Below are 18,376 nucleotides of genomic sequence, written 5' to 3'. Positions count from 1 at the left end.
GCTCGCTCCTTGGCCAAGGAATAAAGAGCTATGTCACACGGACTCTTCTAACAGGGCACCGCACCAGCGTCGCACCCGCACCCAGGCGGGTGCGACACTTGGACACAACTTCCTTTATGTTAGGTGAAGTCAACCACACTGAGGTTCATTTCTATCCAAAAGTAGATTCAGTTAACCCTAATCAAGTCCATTTTTATCTCTCTCTCTCTCTCTCTATATATATATATATATCCTTCCTGCACCCCCGCACCCAAGCTTTTTTTAAAGTGCCGCACCGCTGCATCCGCACCCGTACCTGCACCCGCACCCGCACCCGCACCCGCACCCGCACCCGCACCCGTACCTGCACCCGCACCCGCACCCGCACCCGCACCTATGTGACATTAAAGAGAGAAGGTGAAAAAACAGTTTGGAGGTGGTGGCATCATTGCAGGTTTGGTGTGAGAGAACCAAAGTGTATTCAAAGATGAGAGTGAAGGCTAGCATACCATCCACATGAGGATTCAGAGTCCAGACTCACCTATCCGTTTATGTCTAGATAAAATGGGTGTATTCAGACCTTAGTTTGATAGGAAGCAACAAACTGGGTCCAACTCACCGACCCAATTGTTGTTATGCCTTTTCTCTAAGGCTATCTTCTGGAGATAGGTGGTGGAGGGTATCGGGGAATTAGAGAAATGGAAGGTATCTGATTCTTAGAAATGACATATATCTCCTAGGGAGGAAGTATTTGACATCTCTGTTTTTGGTTGTCTAAAATAACAAAGTCTTCAACCACCTTCTTAACTCCCCAAATGACCTTTCTCTCAATCGACCACTTTAGTGCGAATTTGATTGAAATCCTTTACAGGTCCTGCCCCAAACTCTCACACGAGAAAAAATTTTCTTGCATCGACTATCCATCTCTCTCTCTCTCTATATATAGTAACAGGTCTGTGCTAAACCACATTGGTGCTTAATCAGAGCTAAAGCACGCTGACCGTCCGTTGTGCGTGTTAATGGACGGTCAACGCGCAAAAACACAATCCCGTCAAAAACACGATTTTGGGCAAAAAGACCTTTAATGGCGCACTAAAAGCACCAGTAAAGGTCTCGCTAGAGGTCTGAGACCTTTGCTGGCGCTTTTTTGAAAAAGGTCTTTAGTGGCGCACTAAAAGCACCAGTAAAGATCCCAGATCTTTTGCGGGACCTTTACTGTCACTTTTAGTGCGTCAGTAAAGGGTTTTCGACGCGAGTTTTTTTTTTGTGCACTGACCCGCGTTGCATCCATTGAAAATAAGCTGAGAGAGAATCGTTTACGGTGGTTTGGACATATTCGGCGAAGGCCTAATGATGCTCCAGTTAGAAGGATGGAGAAATGAGAAAATATATTAGTTAAAAGAGGTCGGGGTAGGCCTAAGAAGACTTGGATGAAGATGATAGGAAAGGATATGAATGCTTTGAACCTCACCGATGACATGGCATTGGATAGAAATGATTGGAGGAGAAGGATTCATGTGGAAGACCCATAATGATTTTCTTTTTTGGTTCATATCGCCGACCCCAATTGTTTTGGGATGAAGGCTTAGGTGTTATTGTTGTTGTTGACCGTCCATCAATGCGTGCGATGGACGGTCAGCACGCTTTACCTCATGTTTAACACCAAATGTGTCTATCACAGACCCATTTCACTATATATATATATATATATATATATATATATATTCATCTAGCTGCCACTGAGCTACATTGTGGTAAAGTAAGGATCTTATGCAACATGTTTCTTGCCTCTGTTAGCACGATACCACCTCATCTTGGCATCTTGAAAGTATGCCATTCTAAGACACCAAGTATCCTGGTAAAATGATGCAGGTCATAACGGATCCTTTTTGATCTTGTAATTCATTTACATGGAAATTGATATTTACAGGTTTCTTTATTTCCTGGGGCAGTTGTAGGTCATTGAAAAGATGCTACTTCTTTGCTAAGGCTGGTTATGCCCTGTTAGTTTTGGGGCATCATGAAAATGTTTGTATAATCAAAGGATAGTACGTTGGCCTTGGATTGATCCATATTTTTTACATTTCTGTAGAGCACCAGAAGTCATGGTAATATCTAATAAAGCACATTACTCTTTCCAAAATAAATTCAATCAAATCAAGCTCATTAAAAGAGACACATTGTTATGTTTCATCGTAATATTTCCTTGGTTTATAATGCATCAGGTGGCAATTTTAAAATGCTATTATTACTGCTGCGCCTTTTGTCTTGGCTGATCTTTGGATGCCCTATAATGTGACATGTTTTCGCCTAACATTTCAATTTTAGCATTCCTGCATATGGTATGGTTTCACTGTCTTAGAAAAAAGAGGACCATCTTAAGGAAAGGGCATTGTCTAAAGTCTTGTAAACTAGTAGATACTGGCAATTATGTTAGAGTCCTTTATATATACTAGTATGAGTGCTTTGAAGGTGGAAAGTGAACTGAGGTTAAGCTTTTCAGCATTTAGAAATGGTGGTGTATTGGAATTGCATGACTCACTCACTGAGGAGGAAATATCAGAGTTTCCATTTTCCTTGCTGTTTGTTGACCTGTTACCTTAGAATGTTTTGTGTTCCCTATGTGCATGCTTCCATAAACTAAAGTCTTCATTCTCCTTTCTTTTCTCCAGCTTCTGGAAACATTAATGAAGAATTGTGGTGAATATGTGCATCTCCAAGTTGTTGAGAGAAATATTTTGCAAGAGATGACCAAAATTGTAAAGAAAAAGGTGAGTTTCGGTGATGCATACTTCAATATTTTTGAGAATGGATTTAAGGTAGATCAACATGCTTGGTTGTATTTCGTGCTTGTTGGTTATAACACTTGCTTTACTTATTCCTCTTATCTTGTGTTATTATCCTGATGTTGGTTATGGATATTGATGCAACAATAACTTTGTCCAAGAATGTCCAAAACAGAGGGGAGAAAACACCTATGGGATATTTGTATTCATCTCATAAGGGTTCTTGTCAATAGCATACTTGGTTTCTGCTTTGGATTTTGGGCCATCAGCAAATTGCGCCTGTCTTAAGAAACATGCTCTAAAAACACAAGGAAAATGATAAATGAAGAACATTTGGCAAATAAAAATTTGAAAATGGGAATTCTAAATGTTTTATTTTTTCTATATATTCAGTCTTCACTCTTTATAAGGCTAGGTAGCTAGACAAAAAAGTTCCCGAAAGACATAAGAGCAGTAGAAAGTTTGTTAACCTTGACAATGAGCACAACAATCTAATCATAAACATTTAAGTTGCCAAATATTGTAGTGTTACTGACAAAAAATTATCCATGCATTGATCAATCATTGGTCACTATCATCAAATGTAAAACAATGTTATAAAGAGTTACAAAACAAACAAAGTCACACCCATAATACAAATGATAGACTTGCAAACTACTCAAGTTGTGACCAGGATGGCACTGTGCTCTAAGAGATATCTGGGGAAAACCCTGCCAAAAGAATATGGAGAATATAAAAATATGTTGGATGCATAAAATATGTAATGTTTGTATGGGACCACACAGCAGCAACACCTTAAGGTATTGGTGTTGACATGGGTACACTGGCACTTTGAAGCTAAATAAATATAAAGAAATAATATTTTATATATATAGATAGATGGATAGATAGTTTGCCTAATACTGAACATTGGGCTAGTACTTGTAGTGTAAGTTCATTGTGTCTGTTTTCTAATGCCATTTTCTACCATCATCATACTATTTTCCAAAAATTTGCTCATGTCTACGAGAAGGAAATCCATGCTAAAAGACTAAAACTTGATGTGCTTTCCCAATATTTCCTTCTGTTTTGCTAGCCTATCTTCTTTGTTAGTCAACTGTTGGATGCAAAGTTGCTAACTGGTAATTCCATGTTCTATGCACTTATATGGGCCTGCCTTTTTATTCTTATTTTACTCTAGTGATAAATTTGTGGTCTTAGTGGCCACAATGAGATCAAGAATTATTTTGGACATTTCTTATTGTGAAGAAATGTAGTTCCAACGTATTACTAGTGTTGGGTAATACCTACCCATGCATTTCTCTTATTAATGAGGGCATTCTTGTACTTAGTCATTGTAATTCTGTAGAAGTCAAAGATTGATGATCATTTTCGTCCAATTTGTAATAAGAATTTAGTTTTTTTTTGGGCGGTGGGGTGGGGGGTTTGTATTGTGGGGGAGGTGTTGACCCTTGTATTAGTTGTTGCTTTCTCATTTTGTAGCTAATGGAGTTTCTAGTTTTCCTCCAGTCTTCTTGCTTCTTCCTCTATGCATCATCCATGAATTCTTGAGCTTGTATATTTAATACGTGCAGCATTTACACCAAAAGCACCTGTAGTCATGAATCTCCCTAGAATAACCTAGCTGCTAGAAAATGAAAAATATATCTGAAGCTCAAGTTGTTAAAAAAAACTGATAATGACAGTCCAGACGCATGGTATTTACCTTTGTCATTCTGAAAGGATGAGGTTTGTTAGGGAGTCCTTGAATATAGGCACATTTGAAGGCATCTTTGCACCACCACGAAAAAACCAAACACCACATATTCCTTATTTATCCTTTGAAAGGCCAAAAATGTTCCTCATCCCTTTATAGCTTGAGGTAAAATGTATATCTTGACATTTTCTTCAATTAATAGAGTTCTGACTGATTATTTACATGGGTAGCACCTGTGCATGTTCTTCCCATAATCATGAATGACCTTAATACTTCTGCTTCTTCGATCATATCTCTAGGATTATGTGTTTGCTGATTGAAGTTCTCTTATTTTCTTTGGGCAGACAACTAAAATAACTTATGGATACATTTTTTTGAGATAAAAAAAAAATTTGGTTGAAACAAAAGTGGGCACAGCATGCACTCGAAAACAAACTTGATGACTGGTCACCTAAAAAAAGTGAAACAAAGAAAAACGGGTCTTGAAAATTAAATGCATCTCTGCTTCCACGTATTCTTCTATTACCAATCCAATCCATATCCAATCCAGACCCAATCCCCTCTATTTACCTCTTGCACATACGAGGATACTGATCTGAGTTTTCATATGAATTCTTCTTATTTTTTTGAAAATGGTTCATATGAACTATATTTATCTTTGAAGATCCTGCTATTCTTTTCCAACCAGATAAACCAACAAATTGGAGTTCTCCACCAATACCATGGTAATGTCTCTTCTTACCACTCATTCGGATCCACAATACTGTAATAGCTTGTCTCAAATGCTCAATTCCAGAGGCATCTAAATCCCAGCCCCCCACTCCAGATCTAAGAGACTCATAAGAAAGGACACTCAAAATATATGCAATGCGTATATTGAAGCATTTGTCTTTCTGTTAGGCCTCCTGGGTGGTCACACTGCTGTTTTACAATTTTGGTTTGTAGCTTGCATACCATTTTCACACACACAGGCATGGAGACACAAGCACATATTGCTGTTTTACAAAATGTATTTTGGCTTGTAGCTTGCATACCATTTTTGTCCTCTTTCTAAAAGCTGTGTCAATCCCCCTGATCTGCTTTCTTTTTGATGTCTATAAGGAAGCTTACCAGATTTGACTGAGATCATTTGTTGTTTGTTCTTTGGGACCCTGTAGCCTAGCATGTCCTAATTTTGCACTGCTGTTTTACAATTTTGGCTTGTAGCTTGCATACCATTTTCACACACACACACAGGCATTGAGACACAAGCACATACTGCTGTTTTACAAAATGTATTTTGGCTTGTAGCTTGCATACCATTTTTGTCCCTTTTTTAAAAGCTGTGTCAATCCCCCTGATCTGCTTTCTTTTTGTTGTCTATAAGGAAGCCTACCAGATTTGACTGAGATCATTTGTTGTTTGTTCTTTGATGGTCCCTGTAGCCTAGCATGTCCAAATTTTGTGAATGTTCTTAAAATGATTTGTTGGATTTATACAGAGTGATATGCAAGTGAGAGATAAGATTCTAGTACTGCTTGGGTCATGGCAAGAAGCATTTGGTTCTCCTCAAGGAAAATATCCTCAATATTACTGGGCATATGATGAACTAAGGGTATGTACACAAAAGTTGGGTAAATGTTTGGCAATTTCAACTTTATTTTATTTCTGACAGTTTAAGTGCATCTTGTTTGCTTTTGGAATGGACCTGTTTAATGTAAGAAATTAAGTCATGATCTTTCATCATTTAGATCACATGCTCGGCAGTGGGAAAGATTAAGTACATTATGTATATGAGTTGCTGAACTCTTGGTGTCTGCAATTTAGGGGCCAAAGTGCATCCCTACAAATTAATATCTTAGTCCCTTGTGTGCACATTTAGAAATCCATTTGACACATTACATGGTATAGTTTGGAAATGACAATAAATCTATGGGTTTGCATTTGTATAAATTCAAGACCTATGTCGATCTATGAATTACCAGAATGTTAATTTGTACATATATATGCACATATATATGTACCTATATATGCATGTATATACTTATAATTGTATATGCTTGTGTATATAATATTATTATATACATATTGTAAATATCAAAAATATATTTTTTGTATTTTATTTCTTTATTTTTTTGTTTTTTCTGCTGGGATTTTACCAGCTTTGACTAGCCGTTAGGACTAGTCTAATGGCTAGTAGCCCCTGTCTCTTGTACTTAAGATGGGATCTCCCCCTCTTGTAACTAATGCATATTTTTTGCACTTGTTGACTTAATAAAATTAATATTTTTCAAGTATGTTCTGTTGCCCTTAGTGGCTTGTGATCTTTGCCGTAGTGACTTGTGTTAAATATTATATATATATATATATATATATGTATATATGTATTTATACACTTTAATGTATAAGTATTATATGGTACATAGACTATATGTATATTATATATAATATATTTGTAATTATTGTGTAAATATTTTTCTGTTTTTATCTTTTAATTTTTTTGTATTTTTGGCTGGTTCGACCAAGCCTTGACTAGCCGTTAGGACTAGTCTAACAGCTAGTTTATGCCCCTCTTGTGTATATAAAGGGGATCACCCCCTATTGTAATTTATGCATTCTTTGTGCATTTAATCCCTAATAAAATTATTATTTTTAAGTGTTTGAGTGCTTCCTTTGGCACTTAGTGGCTCTTATGCTTGTGCCCTTTCTGGGTGTGTGGACTCACCACTTCATTACATGGTATCATTAGCCTTGAGCTCTTAATTCTTGGGATACTAGCAATTGAGGTGTTCGTGGATCGTGAGCTCGTGGTGTCCATAAAGCCTTGCTATCCACCATCCTTATTGTCCTTCTTGCCTTATATCCTCTCACTTTCATCTCTTTGCCATCATTACGGAGTTCAAGAGTCTATCACTGCATTCCCGCGAAGCTCAACGACTCTAACTACGTGATGTAGTTTTCTATTATGAAGCATCACATTTAGGGAAAATGGCTATGGGGATTAGTCTATGGCACCGAGAAGAAACCAAAGCTAGTCCTCACCAAGAATGACAATAGAAAGGAGGTTGCACTTCAAGGACATGACATGAACACAATCATTGCCGACTATGAAAAAAAGTGGAAAGTATGAAAGATGGGTCACTCTAAAATCATGTCATGACTCATAAATAGTGTAGATAACAAGTGCGTAAGTTTAGTGAAATTTGATTATGCAAATAATATATGAAAATATCTCCAGGACATGTACTCTATCAAGGATATTGCACATGTGTGTAACCTTCAAAACAAAGTAAGGATTATAACCCAATGAGACATGAGCATACAAAAATACTATAATTCTCTATCTGTCATTTGGGATGAGCTAGCCCTACTTGAGCCCAAGTGGCATTGTCCAATGGACATTGAACTCCGTGAGTAGCAAGTGAAGGCAAAACACTTTTACCAATTTATCAATGGGCTTAGGCTCGAATTTGAAGGCACTAAGTCCACTCTTCTCCATGGTGGGGATATTCCCTCTATACACTAGAAGAATTGACTATGGAGGAGAATAGACTAAAGAATTACGGATAAGGGGTGTCAACAGGTCAGGTTTAGTTCAGACCCAGATTGAACCGGACGTGAACCAGATTTCGGATATGGTATCAGACTCGAACCTAGGTCTAATCGGGTCTACTATAAGAGAAACCATACCCGACCCCGATAATAACTACATGAACTAGACCCATACTATATATGGTAAAATGATATTTTTTATCATTTTTACATTGAAAAATTGCGGGTCTTAATTGAAACTTGGGTTGGGCTCGGGTCAGGTATAAATTTTCACAAACTATACCCGGATCCATGTATTAATCGGGCCTTTGGGTCCAGACACATGTCTTAATCGGGTTTTCTTATTTATCACCATACTCGAACCCTATAGGGTTTGGTCCGGGTAAACCTGACCCGTTGACATGTTACAAACCGTCCTGGATCCAACCTTGAGAAGCTATTCTAGTTCCAGATCTGCCCAAGAGACGTAGTCTGACAGCGATTGGAGGACCCTCTTTTCTATTTGGATTCTTATTTTTGGTCTTTTAATTTCTTTAAGACTCTTAGGTAGATTTTATAAATAAGTGTTATTATTCATGAATGAAATTAATGAAGTTTATTGAGTGAATCTCTATGCTTCGTTCTTATTCTTCAATTCCCGATGGATCAATATTCTACCTCCTCAGTCGCCCCTTAGATTTCCCCCTTGCCCTCTTTTATTTTAAACAACTTGGAGCTCAACTGCTAAAACCGGCCCCTCAAGAGGGTAAGCTTTACTAGACCCTGAGTCCTATTGTAGAATCTACCCCTTCTTAGGGCTTAGGTTCTAACAATGGTATCAAAGCAAGGTTTTTTGTGAGATCAAGAACGATAGATCTACGTTCTTGGAGGCAGATCATGATCTTTTTTTACAACAGGAAGGGCCCATGCCCTTCTTGAATCCATTCAGGTTCCTAACAGTCTGAAATTCGTTCAAGCGATAAAGAAGCTTAACGAGTCTTTCGGCGATCTTGAGAGATCGTCTCGAGAGCATGATAGATGAAGGGTTCAAAAGAATGGATCGAGCACTGTAGAGGCTCCAACATTCTGTGACTAATTTGAGGGGATGAGGAGACATCGTCGACGGGAAATTAGTGAAGTTTATTAAGTGAATCTCTATTCTTTGTTCTTGTTCTCCAATTCCCAAGGGATCAATATTCTCCCTCTTCAGTCACCCCTTTCCATTTTCCTCCTTGCCCTCTTTTATTTCAGACAACTCAGAGCTTGACTGCTAAAACCGGCCCCTCAAGAGGGTAGGCTTTACCAGACCCTAAGCCCTATTGTAGAATCCACCCCTTCTTAGGGTCGACTTCTAACATGATACCCCTACTAAGGATAAAGATTTCGTGTTAGTTGTACAAAGTTGCAGATTTAGTGTTGTTAGGGTTTTAGCAAGAAGCACAAAACAAAGAAGTTCACGTATTTCATTCTAATTTATATTTGTGAGAGAACTCACATATTAAAAAGGGTCGACCCCCTTTAAAGTATATCAAAAAGAAAAGATAAAAGATAAGTATACCCCTTCACTATAGGGTACGTACATAATAACTTTATAAACTTTACACATGTTTATACTAGATATTATATATACTTTCAATACTCCCCTTCAAACTTGGAAGGATATAAGGGAATCATTCCAAGTTTGGAAAGGAAAGAACTGAAATGCAAAGGGGGAAGACTTTTTGTAAACACTGTGTCTCCTATCTGATTCCTTGAGCTAACATGCTCCAAAGCTATAATCCCATCTTCATATGCCGTTCTTATATAATGGCAATCTATTTCAATGTGCTTAGTGCGCTCATGAAATTTTGGATTCTTGGCAATATGAATATCCCTCATATTGTCACAATATAACTGAGTTTTCTTATCACATGGAATTCCTAATTTCTTCAATAGCCATCATATCCAAATAATCTAAGCCACAACTTGAGTCATCGCTCTGTATTCAGCTTGTGCAGTGGACAAAGTAACCCTTTGCTGCTTCTTGCTCTTCCACGAGATTAAAAAGATTCCAAGAAAGACACAAAACCCTGTAGTGGAAAGTCAATATCTAGTGAACCCTCCATAATCATCATCACAAAAAGCTCTCAACCCTTTGTCAGATGAAGATGAGAAAAAAATGCCATAGTGCATAGAGTTTCTGACATACCTGATGATCTTAAGTACAACTGCCAAATGAACCGATCTAGGGGCGCTTATAAACTGACTAACTATATGAACCGTATATGTTATATCTGGCCTGGATATAGTCAAATATATAAGGTTCCCAACTAATTGCCTATATACTACAGGATCTTCTAGCTCCACTATCTGTAACCGTTATCTTCAAATTAGCCTCCATGGGTGAATTTACTCTTTTTGAATCGTCAACTAATCTTGCTTTCACAACCAAATCCGTTACTTGAGACAAGTACTGTCCCTTTTGGAGATAATGCTATCTCATGACCAAGAAAGTACTTCAAGCGTCCAAAGTCTTTCATCTCAAACATGTTAGCCAGTTTCTTTTTGGTTTCTTCAATCTTCCATATGTTATCTCCTTAAAGTATTATATCGTCAACATAAAGAAACAATATGTATCTCCCAAGTGCAGAGAAACAAACTACCAAAGCAGGATCATGGTGACTCTGTTCAAAGCCAAGTGCCAAACTGAATTTCTCAAACCAAGCTCAAGGTGCTTGGTTGAGTCCACATAGAGCTCTGGAAAGTCTGCAAACTCTACCTTCTGGAGCTGAGTATCCTTGTGGTAGCTCCATGTACACTTCCTCAGTTTCGTTTAGAGGATATTATTTAGTGTCCTTTGCTGCTTGTGCTGCAGATAAATTCATGATTATTGGTGGATTTAAAAGGCTGGGTAATAGAGAGTTAATAGAAGAGAATGTGGGGATGTGTTCTCTGAGATTCAAGGGGGTTGCAAGGCTGAGTTAGTTTCTTATTCCTCCAAGTGGTGCAGCTGCTGATAAATTCATGATTATTGGTGGGTTTAAAAGGCTGGGTAACAGAGAGTTAATAGAAGAAGAATGTGGAGACGTGTTCTCTGAGATTTAGGGGGTTGCAAGGCAGAGTTAGTTTCTAATTCCTCCAAGTTTTGCAAGCTTATCTCAGCATCAAGGGAGGGTCGTCGGTCTTTGGCTGAAGCTAATGGGTTAGTTCATGCTTTTCATTTTGAGAAGGTGTTTTGCAAGGGGCCTTTATTGGCTATGCGGCGGGTTCTTTTTATGTTATGCAGATGTAATGATTTACTTGATTGGCTTCCTATAATGGGTGATCAAATGTAATGTTTTCTCTTAATTTAATAGAATTCAAGGGTGACCCCAGCATCCTATATATATTATAGTTGTTAATTGTTTTGTATACATGATTTTATTTTTTGTATATTGTTCATTCACATTGTTAGTTGTATGGTTTGTTTATTTAATTGTTCATTTATTCCTAAAATTTTTGAGCAGGCTATCAATTGCACGTTTTGTTTATTTTTCCTGTTCATTTCTTCTTATTTGTCTATTGCTTATTTTATGTATATTATTGTTAACTTTTTTGTATACATGATTTTAATTTTTGTATATTGTTCATTCACATGGTTTGAAGAAAATGAAATCAAGAAGGGCAGTTGGTTCAGATGGTATACCTATCGAGGCTTGAAAATGCTTGGGTGAGAAAAGTTTAGAATGGTTGACAAATCTTTTTAACAAGATTTGGCGGACAAATAAGATGCCTAATGAGTGGAGGAAGAGTATTTGGTGCCTCTATATAAGAATAAGGGTGATATACAAGATTGCACAAACTATCGTAGTATAAAACTCATGAGTCATACTATGAAACTTTGAGAGAGGGTGATTGAGTATAGGTTGAGGAAGGTTGTCATGATATCGGAGAATCAATTTGGTTTTATGCCTGAAAGATCAACTATGGAAGCTATACATCTTCTTAGACAACTTATTGAGAGAAATAGAGTGAGGAACAAAGATTTGCATATGGTTTTTATTGATTTGGAGAAGGCATACGATAGAGTACCTAGCGATGTTCTCTGGTGGACAATGATGAAGAAAGGTGTTTCTCTCAAGTACATTAGTATAATTAAAGATATGTATGAATGAGTAGTAACCAATATCCGCACTTGTGGATGGGTGACAACCAATTTTCCTATAACGATCGGGTTACATCAAGGATTTGCTTTAAGCCCTTTCCTATTTGCTATAGTGATGGATGAGCTTACGAGATCAATTCAAGAACATGTGCCATGGTGTGTATGTTGTTTGCTGATGATATTGTTTTGATTGATGAGTCTAGAGTTGGGGTTAATGCTAAGTTAGAATTATGAAGACAAACATTGGAAGCAAGATGTTTTAAGTTGACTAAGAGTAAGACAAAATATATGGAATGTCGGTTTAGTAAGCAACGAAGTAGTGATGGGAGTGTAGTGAAGCTTGGTGAGCAAGAAATACCGGTGGATGACTGTTTCAAATATTTGGGATCTATCATTCAAAAGTATGGAAAAATTGATGGAGATTTGGGATCTATCATTCAAAAGTATGGAGAAATTGATGGAGATTTAAATCATAGGATAAAGGTTGGGTGGATGAAATGGAAAAGTGCAACTGGAGCATTGTGTGATCTTAGAATGCCATTGCGGTTGAAGGGAAAGTTTTATAGGACGACAATTAGGCCCGCTTTACTATATGGTACGGAATTTTGGACTGCCAAAAGACATCATATTCAAAAAATGAGTGTAGCTGAGATGCGTATGCTTAGATGGATGTGTGGAAATATAATAAAAGATAAGATTCAGAACGAGGAGATATGTAAGAAGGTAGACGTTGCACCCATTGAAAATACGATGAGAGAGAATCGTTTACAGTGGTTTGGACATATTCGGTGAAGGCCTAATGATGCTCCAGTTAGAAGGATGGAGAAATGAGAAAATATATTAGTTAAAAGAGGTCGGGGTAGGCCTAGGAAGACATGAATGGTGATGATAGGAAAGGATATGAATGCTTTGAACCTCACCGAGGGCATGGCATTGGTTAGAAATGATGGGAGGAGAAGGATTCATGTGGAAGACCCAGAATGATTTTCTTTTTTGGTTCATATCGCCGACCCCAATTGTTTTGGGATGAAGGCGTGGTTGTTGTTGTTGTTGTTGTTGTTCATTCACATGGTTTGTTTGTTCAATTATTCAATTATTCTTAATTGTTTTGAGCAAGTTATTTAATAAAATTGTTTTATAGTGTTCGACGACATGTGTTATTCTATTGCTTATTGTTGATTGATTTTATGTTTTATACATGTTTGTTATTAGTTTTAGCAGTTTGTTTAAATATTTTATGTATTTTTTTTAAATTCAGGTACCATTTGGTCTCGCCTAGTCTATTTAGAGGCTCATCGCCCTGTGCCTTTGACAACTAAGCTTGAGCTACTCAACATTCTCTAATCTTACCTCTCATTGCCTCCCTAGGCCTTTCTTAGTTTTTACTTTCTCCTATTTTTTCATACCTAGAGCATGTCACTTGTCCATGCCAATGTTGTTTTAAGTATCCATATTACAAGGCTCAAATGGCATTCCGTGTAATGAAACGATAAGTGCATTACCACAATGCCAAATGTGCACACACACAAACACAAATGCCACTTATAGGCCAAATAGACAAAAGCCACAAAGGGGCTAACACATAAACCTCTCAAAAGAGAGAGAGAGGAAGAACACCAATATAAAAACAAATATGTATTTCAATATGCTTAGAACAAGCATTAATACAAGAAAGGGTTAACAACTTCTTTATATACAAGAGGGGGTATTGGGGAGCTCCCACTATAGACGTTTGGAGCTCCTCAATGATCATATTTATGACTGTTGTAGAGCCCCAACGGCTCTATGGTCATATTGACCATAAAGCCCCCTAAACAAAAAGGGTAATTTACAAAAAAAAAGGAACGAAAACCCAAAATTGTCCCTAATGGACAACACCTATTACATGTACAAAATGACGAAAATACCTTTGGTCAAATACCCAAATTACATAGCCCAATTATATATATTTGAGTATATATGTACATAAGATAACACAATACATTTTAACGCCCACCCTCAAACTTACGTTGTAATCACTGAAAGTTTGTCAGGAAGAAAATGAAGTGCCTTGGTGAAGAAGTCTGTTAATTGATACTCAGAAGTGACACATGATAGGGTGATGGTCTGCCCAAGGAATTCTTCACACATAGTGGCAATCCATTTCTATATGTTTGGTCCTTTCATGAAATGTATGGTTGCCAACTATGTATATTGCACTCTTATTATCAAAAAAAGTATGGAAGGTGTCTGAAAATGAACACTCATGTCTTTAAGTAATCTTCGCAACCAAATGATCTCTGATGTTGCAGTAGCCATTGCACGATACTCAGTTTCAGTAGACGATAATGATACTTTTTGTTGCTTTTTGCACTTTCACAACATAAGAGAATCACCTAAAAATACACAAAAACCAATAGTTGAGCGTTGATCATTTTGATCTTTTCTACAACTCAAGAGAGGATGAAGAAGAGAACAAAAGACCTCTAGAAATAAAGGTTTGTAAATATTTAACAATTCTCATCACAACACTCATGTGAACTATGGTGGGAGAATGTTGAAATTGGCTATCAGTATGAACTGCATGCACAATATCAAGCCTAGTAATAGTTAAATAAGTCAAAGTGTCAATTATTTGGCGATACAGAGTAGGATCCTTCATAGCCGTCTCATCATCAATCTTCATCTTGGCATTAATAACTTCAGGGGTATTCACCATTGTTTCATCACTAATGCCTAACCTGTCAATAATACCATTAGCAAACTTGGTTTGAGAAAGTAAATATCCCCTAGAAGAATAAGCAACCTCAATTACTAGAAAAATCTAAAAAATTCAAGATCAATCACTTTAAAATATTTTTCAAGAATACATTTAATATTGATTTACTCCCTGTTTGTCTTTACATGTGATGATCATGTCATCAACATAAAGAAAAATTACAATCCATGCATCAGATTTCTTAGTAAACATGGCAATATCATTATAACATGATTTAAAATCAAGTTTGAGAATAACAAAACTAAAGCGGTCATACCAAGCTTTTGGTACCTGGTTTAAACCATAAAAAATCTTTCTTAATCAAAGCACCTTACCATAACGAACTTCATATCTAGGAAGTGAATCCATATAAACTTATTCTTTTAAATCTCTATTTAAAAAGACATTTTTTACATCCATTTGGTAGATAGGCAAACATTTAACAACGACAACAGTTATAAGGGTCCTACCTGAAGTCATCTTAGCTACGAGTACAAATGTCTCATCATAGTCTATCGCGTATTCTTGTGCATACCCCTTAGCAACTAACTTGACCTTGTTCCTTTCTAAGGTTCCGTAACTCTTAGTTTTAACTTTATAAACCCATATGCAACTGATAGTTTTCTTACATTTAGGCAAGTCATATATTTCATGTCTTAGATTTTTTGAGTGCTCCTAATTCTTCATTCATAGCTTTTATCCATTCGGGATATTATTTTGCTTGCTTATATGTGACAGATTCAAAATAAGACAAAATTCTTGCTAGACAAACTCTATATTACGAGGAAAAAGATTCATATGAGACAAACCTATCGGGGTCTAGAGGTCTAATATGATCTTCTGACACCTTGTAACTGTTGAGTTTCTAATGTTGTGGATCTCTTTTATTTTTAAAAAATAAAAACAAGAGTTTTTCTCACTTCAGAAAATTGTTTTACGTGGGTTCGGAAAATCAGATCTAAATTTGAGAAAATGTGGTACATTTTTTCAAGATAAAGAACCTTTCCTCCTCCGATGATGAGGGATCAACCTAACCAAACCAAGAACTCTTGATCGTCATATCTGGAGCGACGTCATTGCGGTGATTCATACATTTTCGTGAATCCTAAAAAAAAAGAGGTGAGTTTGGTGGTGAGAACCACCGAAACTCGAAAACCACACAAAATGAACAATATACGATACGTTAGACAATCCAAAACATAATTAAATGCATTAAATAATTAAAATAAACATCAAAATAATAATCAAATCTCACATCGGGCTTAAGTAGCCCTTTCTACGTTTGATGAGCACAACTCGAACGACACTTCAGCTAGGCGCAGTCTCCAAAAGACTAGTGAGATAGGGATCTCAGTCCTAGACTGGGCTGAGCTAAGTTAAGGTGTGCTAAGTTAGGTTCTGTCGGGGTTCCGGCAAAGTAACGATGTTAAGGGACTTGAGGACTAGATGCTAAATTAGGGAGGGGTGCGAATCTGGATACATTTTCTGTATATTTGAGATCCATGTAGATGGACGGTTGTTGGATGGATAGGTTTAAATGAATGGTTGAGATTCGTCCAGGGTTTATATGAAAGTTTTTCAAAATGAAGGGGGGGGGGCAAGGATAGGCTTTCCATTCCGATTTTGAAAGGCCGATAAGGCATATCTTACTCAAGTGGCACGTTGGAAAAGGGCTATGGAGCGTTAATGATAACCTACGTTAACGACAACTCTGCACTGACGACAACTTGGGTTGTCGTTAGCGGTAGGTGCTAACGACAATGCAAGGATGGAAAGACAAACGTGACAATTGAAGACAACTCAGAGTTGTCGTTAGGGGTGAATGACGCCACCTTCCAAAAAGGGAAGTCTCCTCTGACAACAACTCAAAGTTGGTGGTGACAACTAGGAAGTGTTGACGACAATTCTTGAAGGGCTGACAACAACTTGGGTTGTCGTTAGAGATAGTGGATGGTATTTTGGCCATAATTTTTAACTCTGATGTTAGAGATTGAAGTGATTTTTGTTATGTTGCAAAGCTAAGAATGTCCTCCACAATTTTCATGTTGGTAAAACATCCGAAAGAGGTCATTTTGGAAGGCCAAAATCAGATTGAAGACGGCGAGACATGGGTTTTCTATGGAAAAAACATCTCGGGCAAAAATTGGGTGTCTACAAATGTGGAGTAACTTTCTAGAGCATTTGGTTGTTTATCATTTTCACATCTTATATATTGAGTTATGCTAGGTTTTTTAGATTCAATATTTTCACCATCTTGCATAATTAATTGAGGCTCTTCATTACTAACATTCTCAAAAGAAGCATCACTGCTTTTAGGTAATAATTCAAGTAAAAATGATTACTCAAAATTCTTTTTAGGCACATTCTGAAATAAACTTTCATTTTCTAGAAAATAAACATTCCTTGATATATATAATTTATCTATTTTGAAATCAAAACATCTTAACCCTTTTTTAGTTTTTCCATGTCCAAAGAAAGCACACAGTATAACTTTAAAAGCGAGTTTATCATTTTGATTGGTAAGAATAAAGCACTTACATCGAAAAGGTCTTAATCTAAGATAATCAAGAGAGATTTTTTAAGAGTTGTTTCATAGGGTGAAACTTTTTGAAGCTTAGATGATGGAAGTCTGTTAATAAGATATACATTCATCAAACAAGCTTTAACCCAAAAATGTTTTGGAACATTTTTTGAAATCAAGAGAGTTTTAATAGTCTCAATTATGTGCCTATGTTTTCTCTCAGCTAGTCCATTTTGTTGAGGTGTATAAGCACATGATCTTTGATGTACAATTTCATCATTTTCAAAATATGTTTTGAAATCATTTGACATAAACTCTCCCCCAGAGTCCGAGCGAAAGATGAAAATTTCAGTTTTAAATTGATTTTTGATAAGGTTATGATATTTTTTAAAGTTTTCAAAGACCTCATACTTGTACCTTAAGAAAAGGTATCCAAGAAAATCTAATATAATCATCAACAAATATTACATAATAAGAGAAACCACCTTTAGATAAGATAGGGGAAGACCTCCATACATCCAAGAACACTAATTCAAACAATTTAGAAGAAAAGGTCCTTTTAGGAAAGAAAAAAACTCTCATTTTGCCAAAAATACAATTTTCATAATGAAAAATTTTATTAAAAAATTTGTTCAAATGGGGTACATGAGATAAGGATGTCCTAGTCTTTGATGCCACAAAACTAAGTCCACATTTTGAACATTATAACCAAAATTGCTTCCATGTAATAGAGGTCCCCTTCTCTATGTCCTTCCACGATCTGCTTCTCGGATTGAAGATCATGTACACAACATTGTTTAGATGAGAAGGAGATACTACAACCATGGTCGGTAATTTGCGAAATAGAAAGAAGACTTAAATTTAGTTTTGGGATAAGTCTAACTTTTGTAATAGAAAATTTTGAAGTACCTTTACAATTTTTAATGTTTTTTATGGTAAGAGAGGACCCGTCAACTGTAAAAACATTACTTTGCGTTGTGCTATACTCAGAAAGTAAAGATATATGTGGAGTCATATAAAATGA

The 18,376-nt window shown here is 36.6% G+C and overlaps 1 protein-coding gene across 1 annotated transcript in view; it reads left to right on the top strand.

Annotated features, from left to right (window-relative positions):
* Nucleotides 1-18,376, top strand: part of LOC149826616 (TOM1-like protein 6) — a 93,813-nt gene that overhangs the window by 25,336 nt on the left and 50,101 nt on the right. Inside the window, exons 3-4 of the mRNA XM_090018907.1 lie at nucleotides 2,652-2,750; nucleotides 5,942-6,055. Of these exons, the coding sequence (XP_089875033.1) occupies nucleotides 2,652-2,750; nucleotides 5,942-6,055 (213 nt within the window). The remainder of the gene's footprint in view (nucleotides 1-2,651; nucleotides 2,751-5,941; nucleotides 6,056-18,376) is intronic.

This window comes from Nuphar pumila, chromosome 10, assembly GCF_984573655.1.
Source record: "Nuphar pumila chromosome 10, dmNupPumi1.hap1.1, whole genome shotgun sequence".
In the NCBI taxonomy this organism is placed as follows: domain Eukaryota; kingdom Viridiplantae; phylum Streptophyta; class Magnoliopsida; order Nymphaeales; family Nymphaeaceae; genus Nuphar; species Nuphar pumila.
This window is presented reverse-complemented; position numbering and strand designations above follow the sequence as displayed.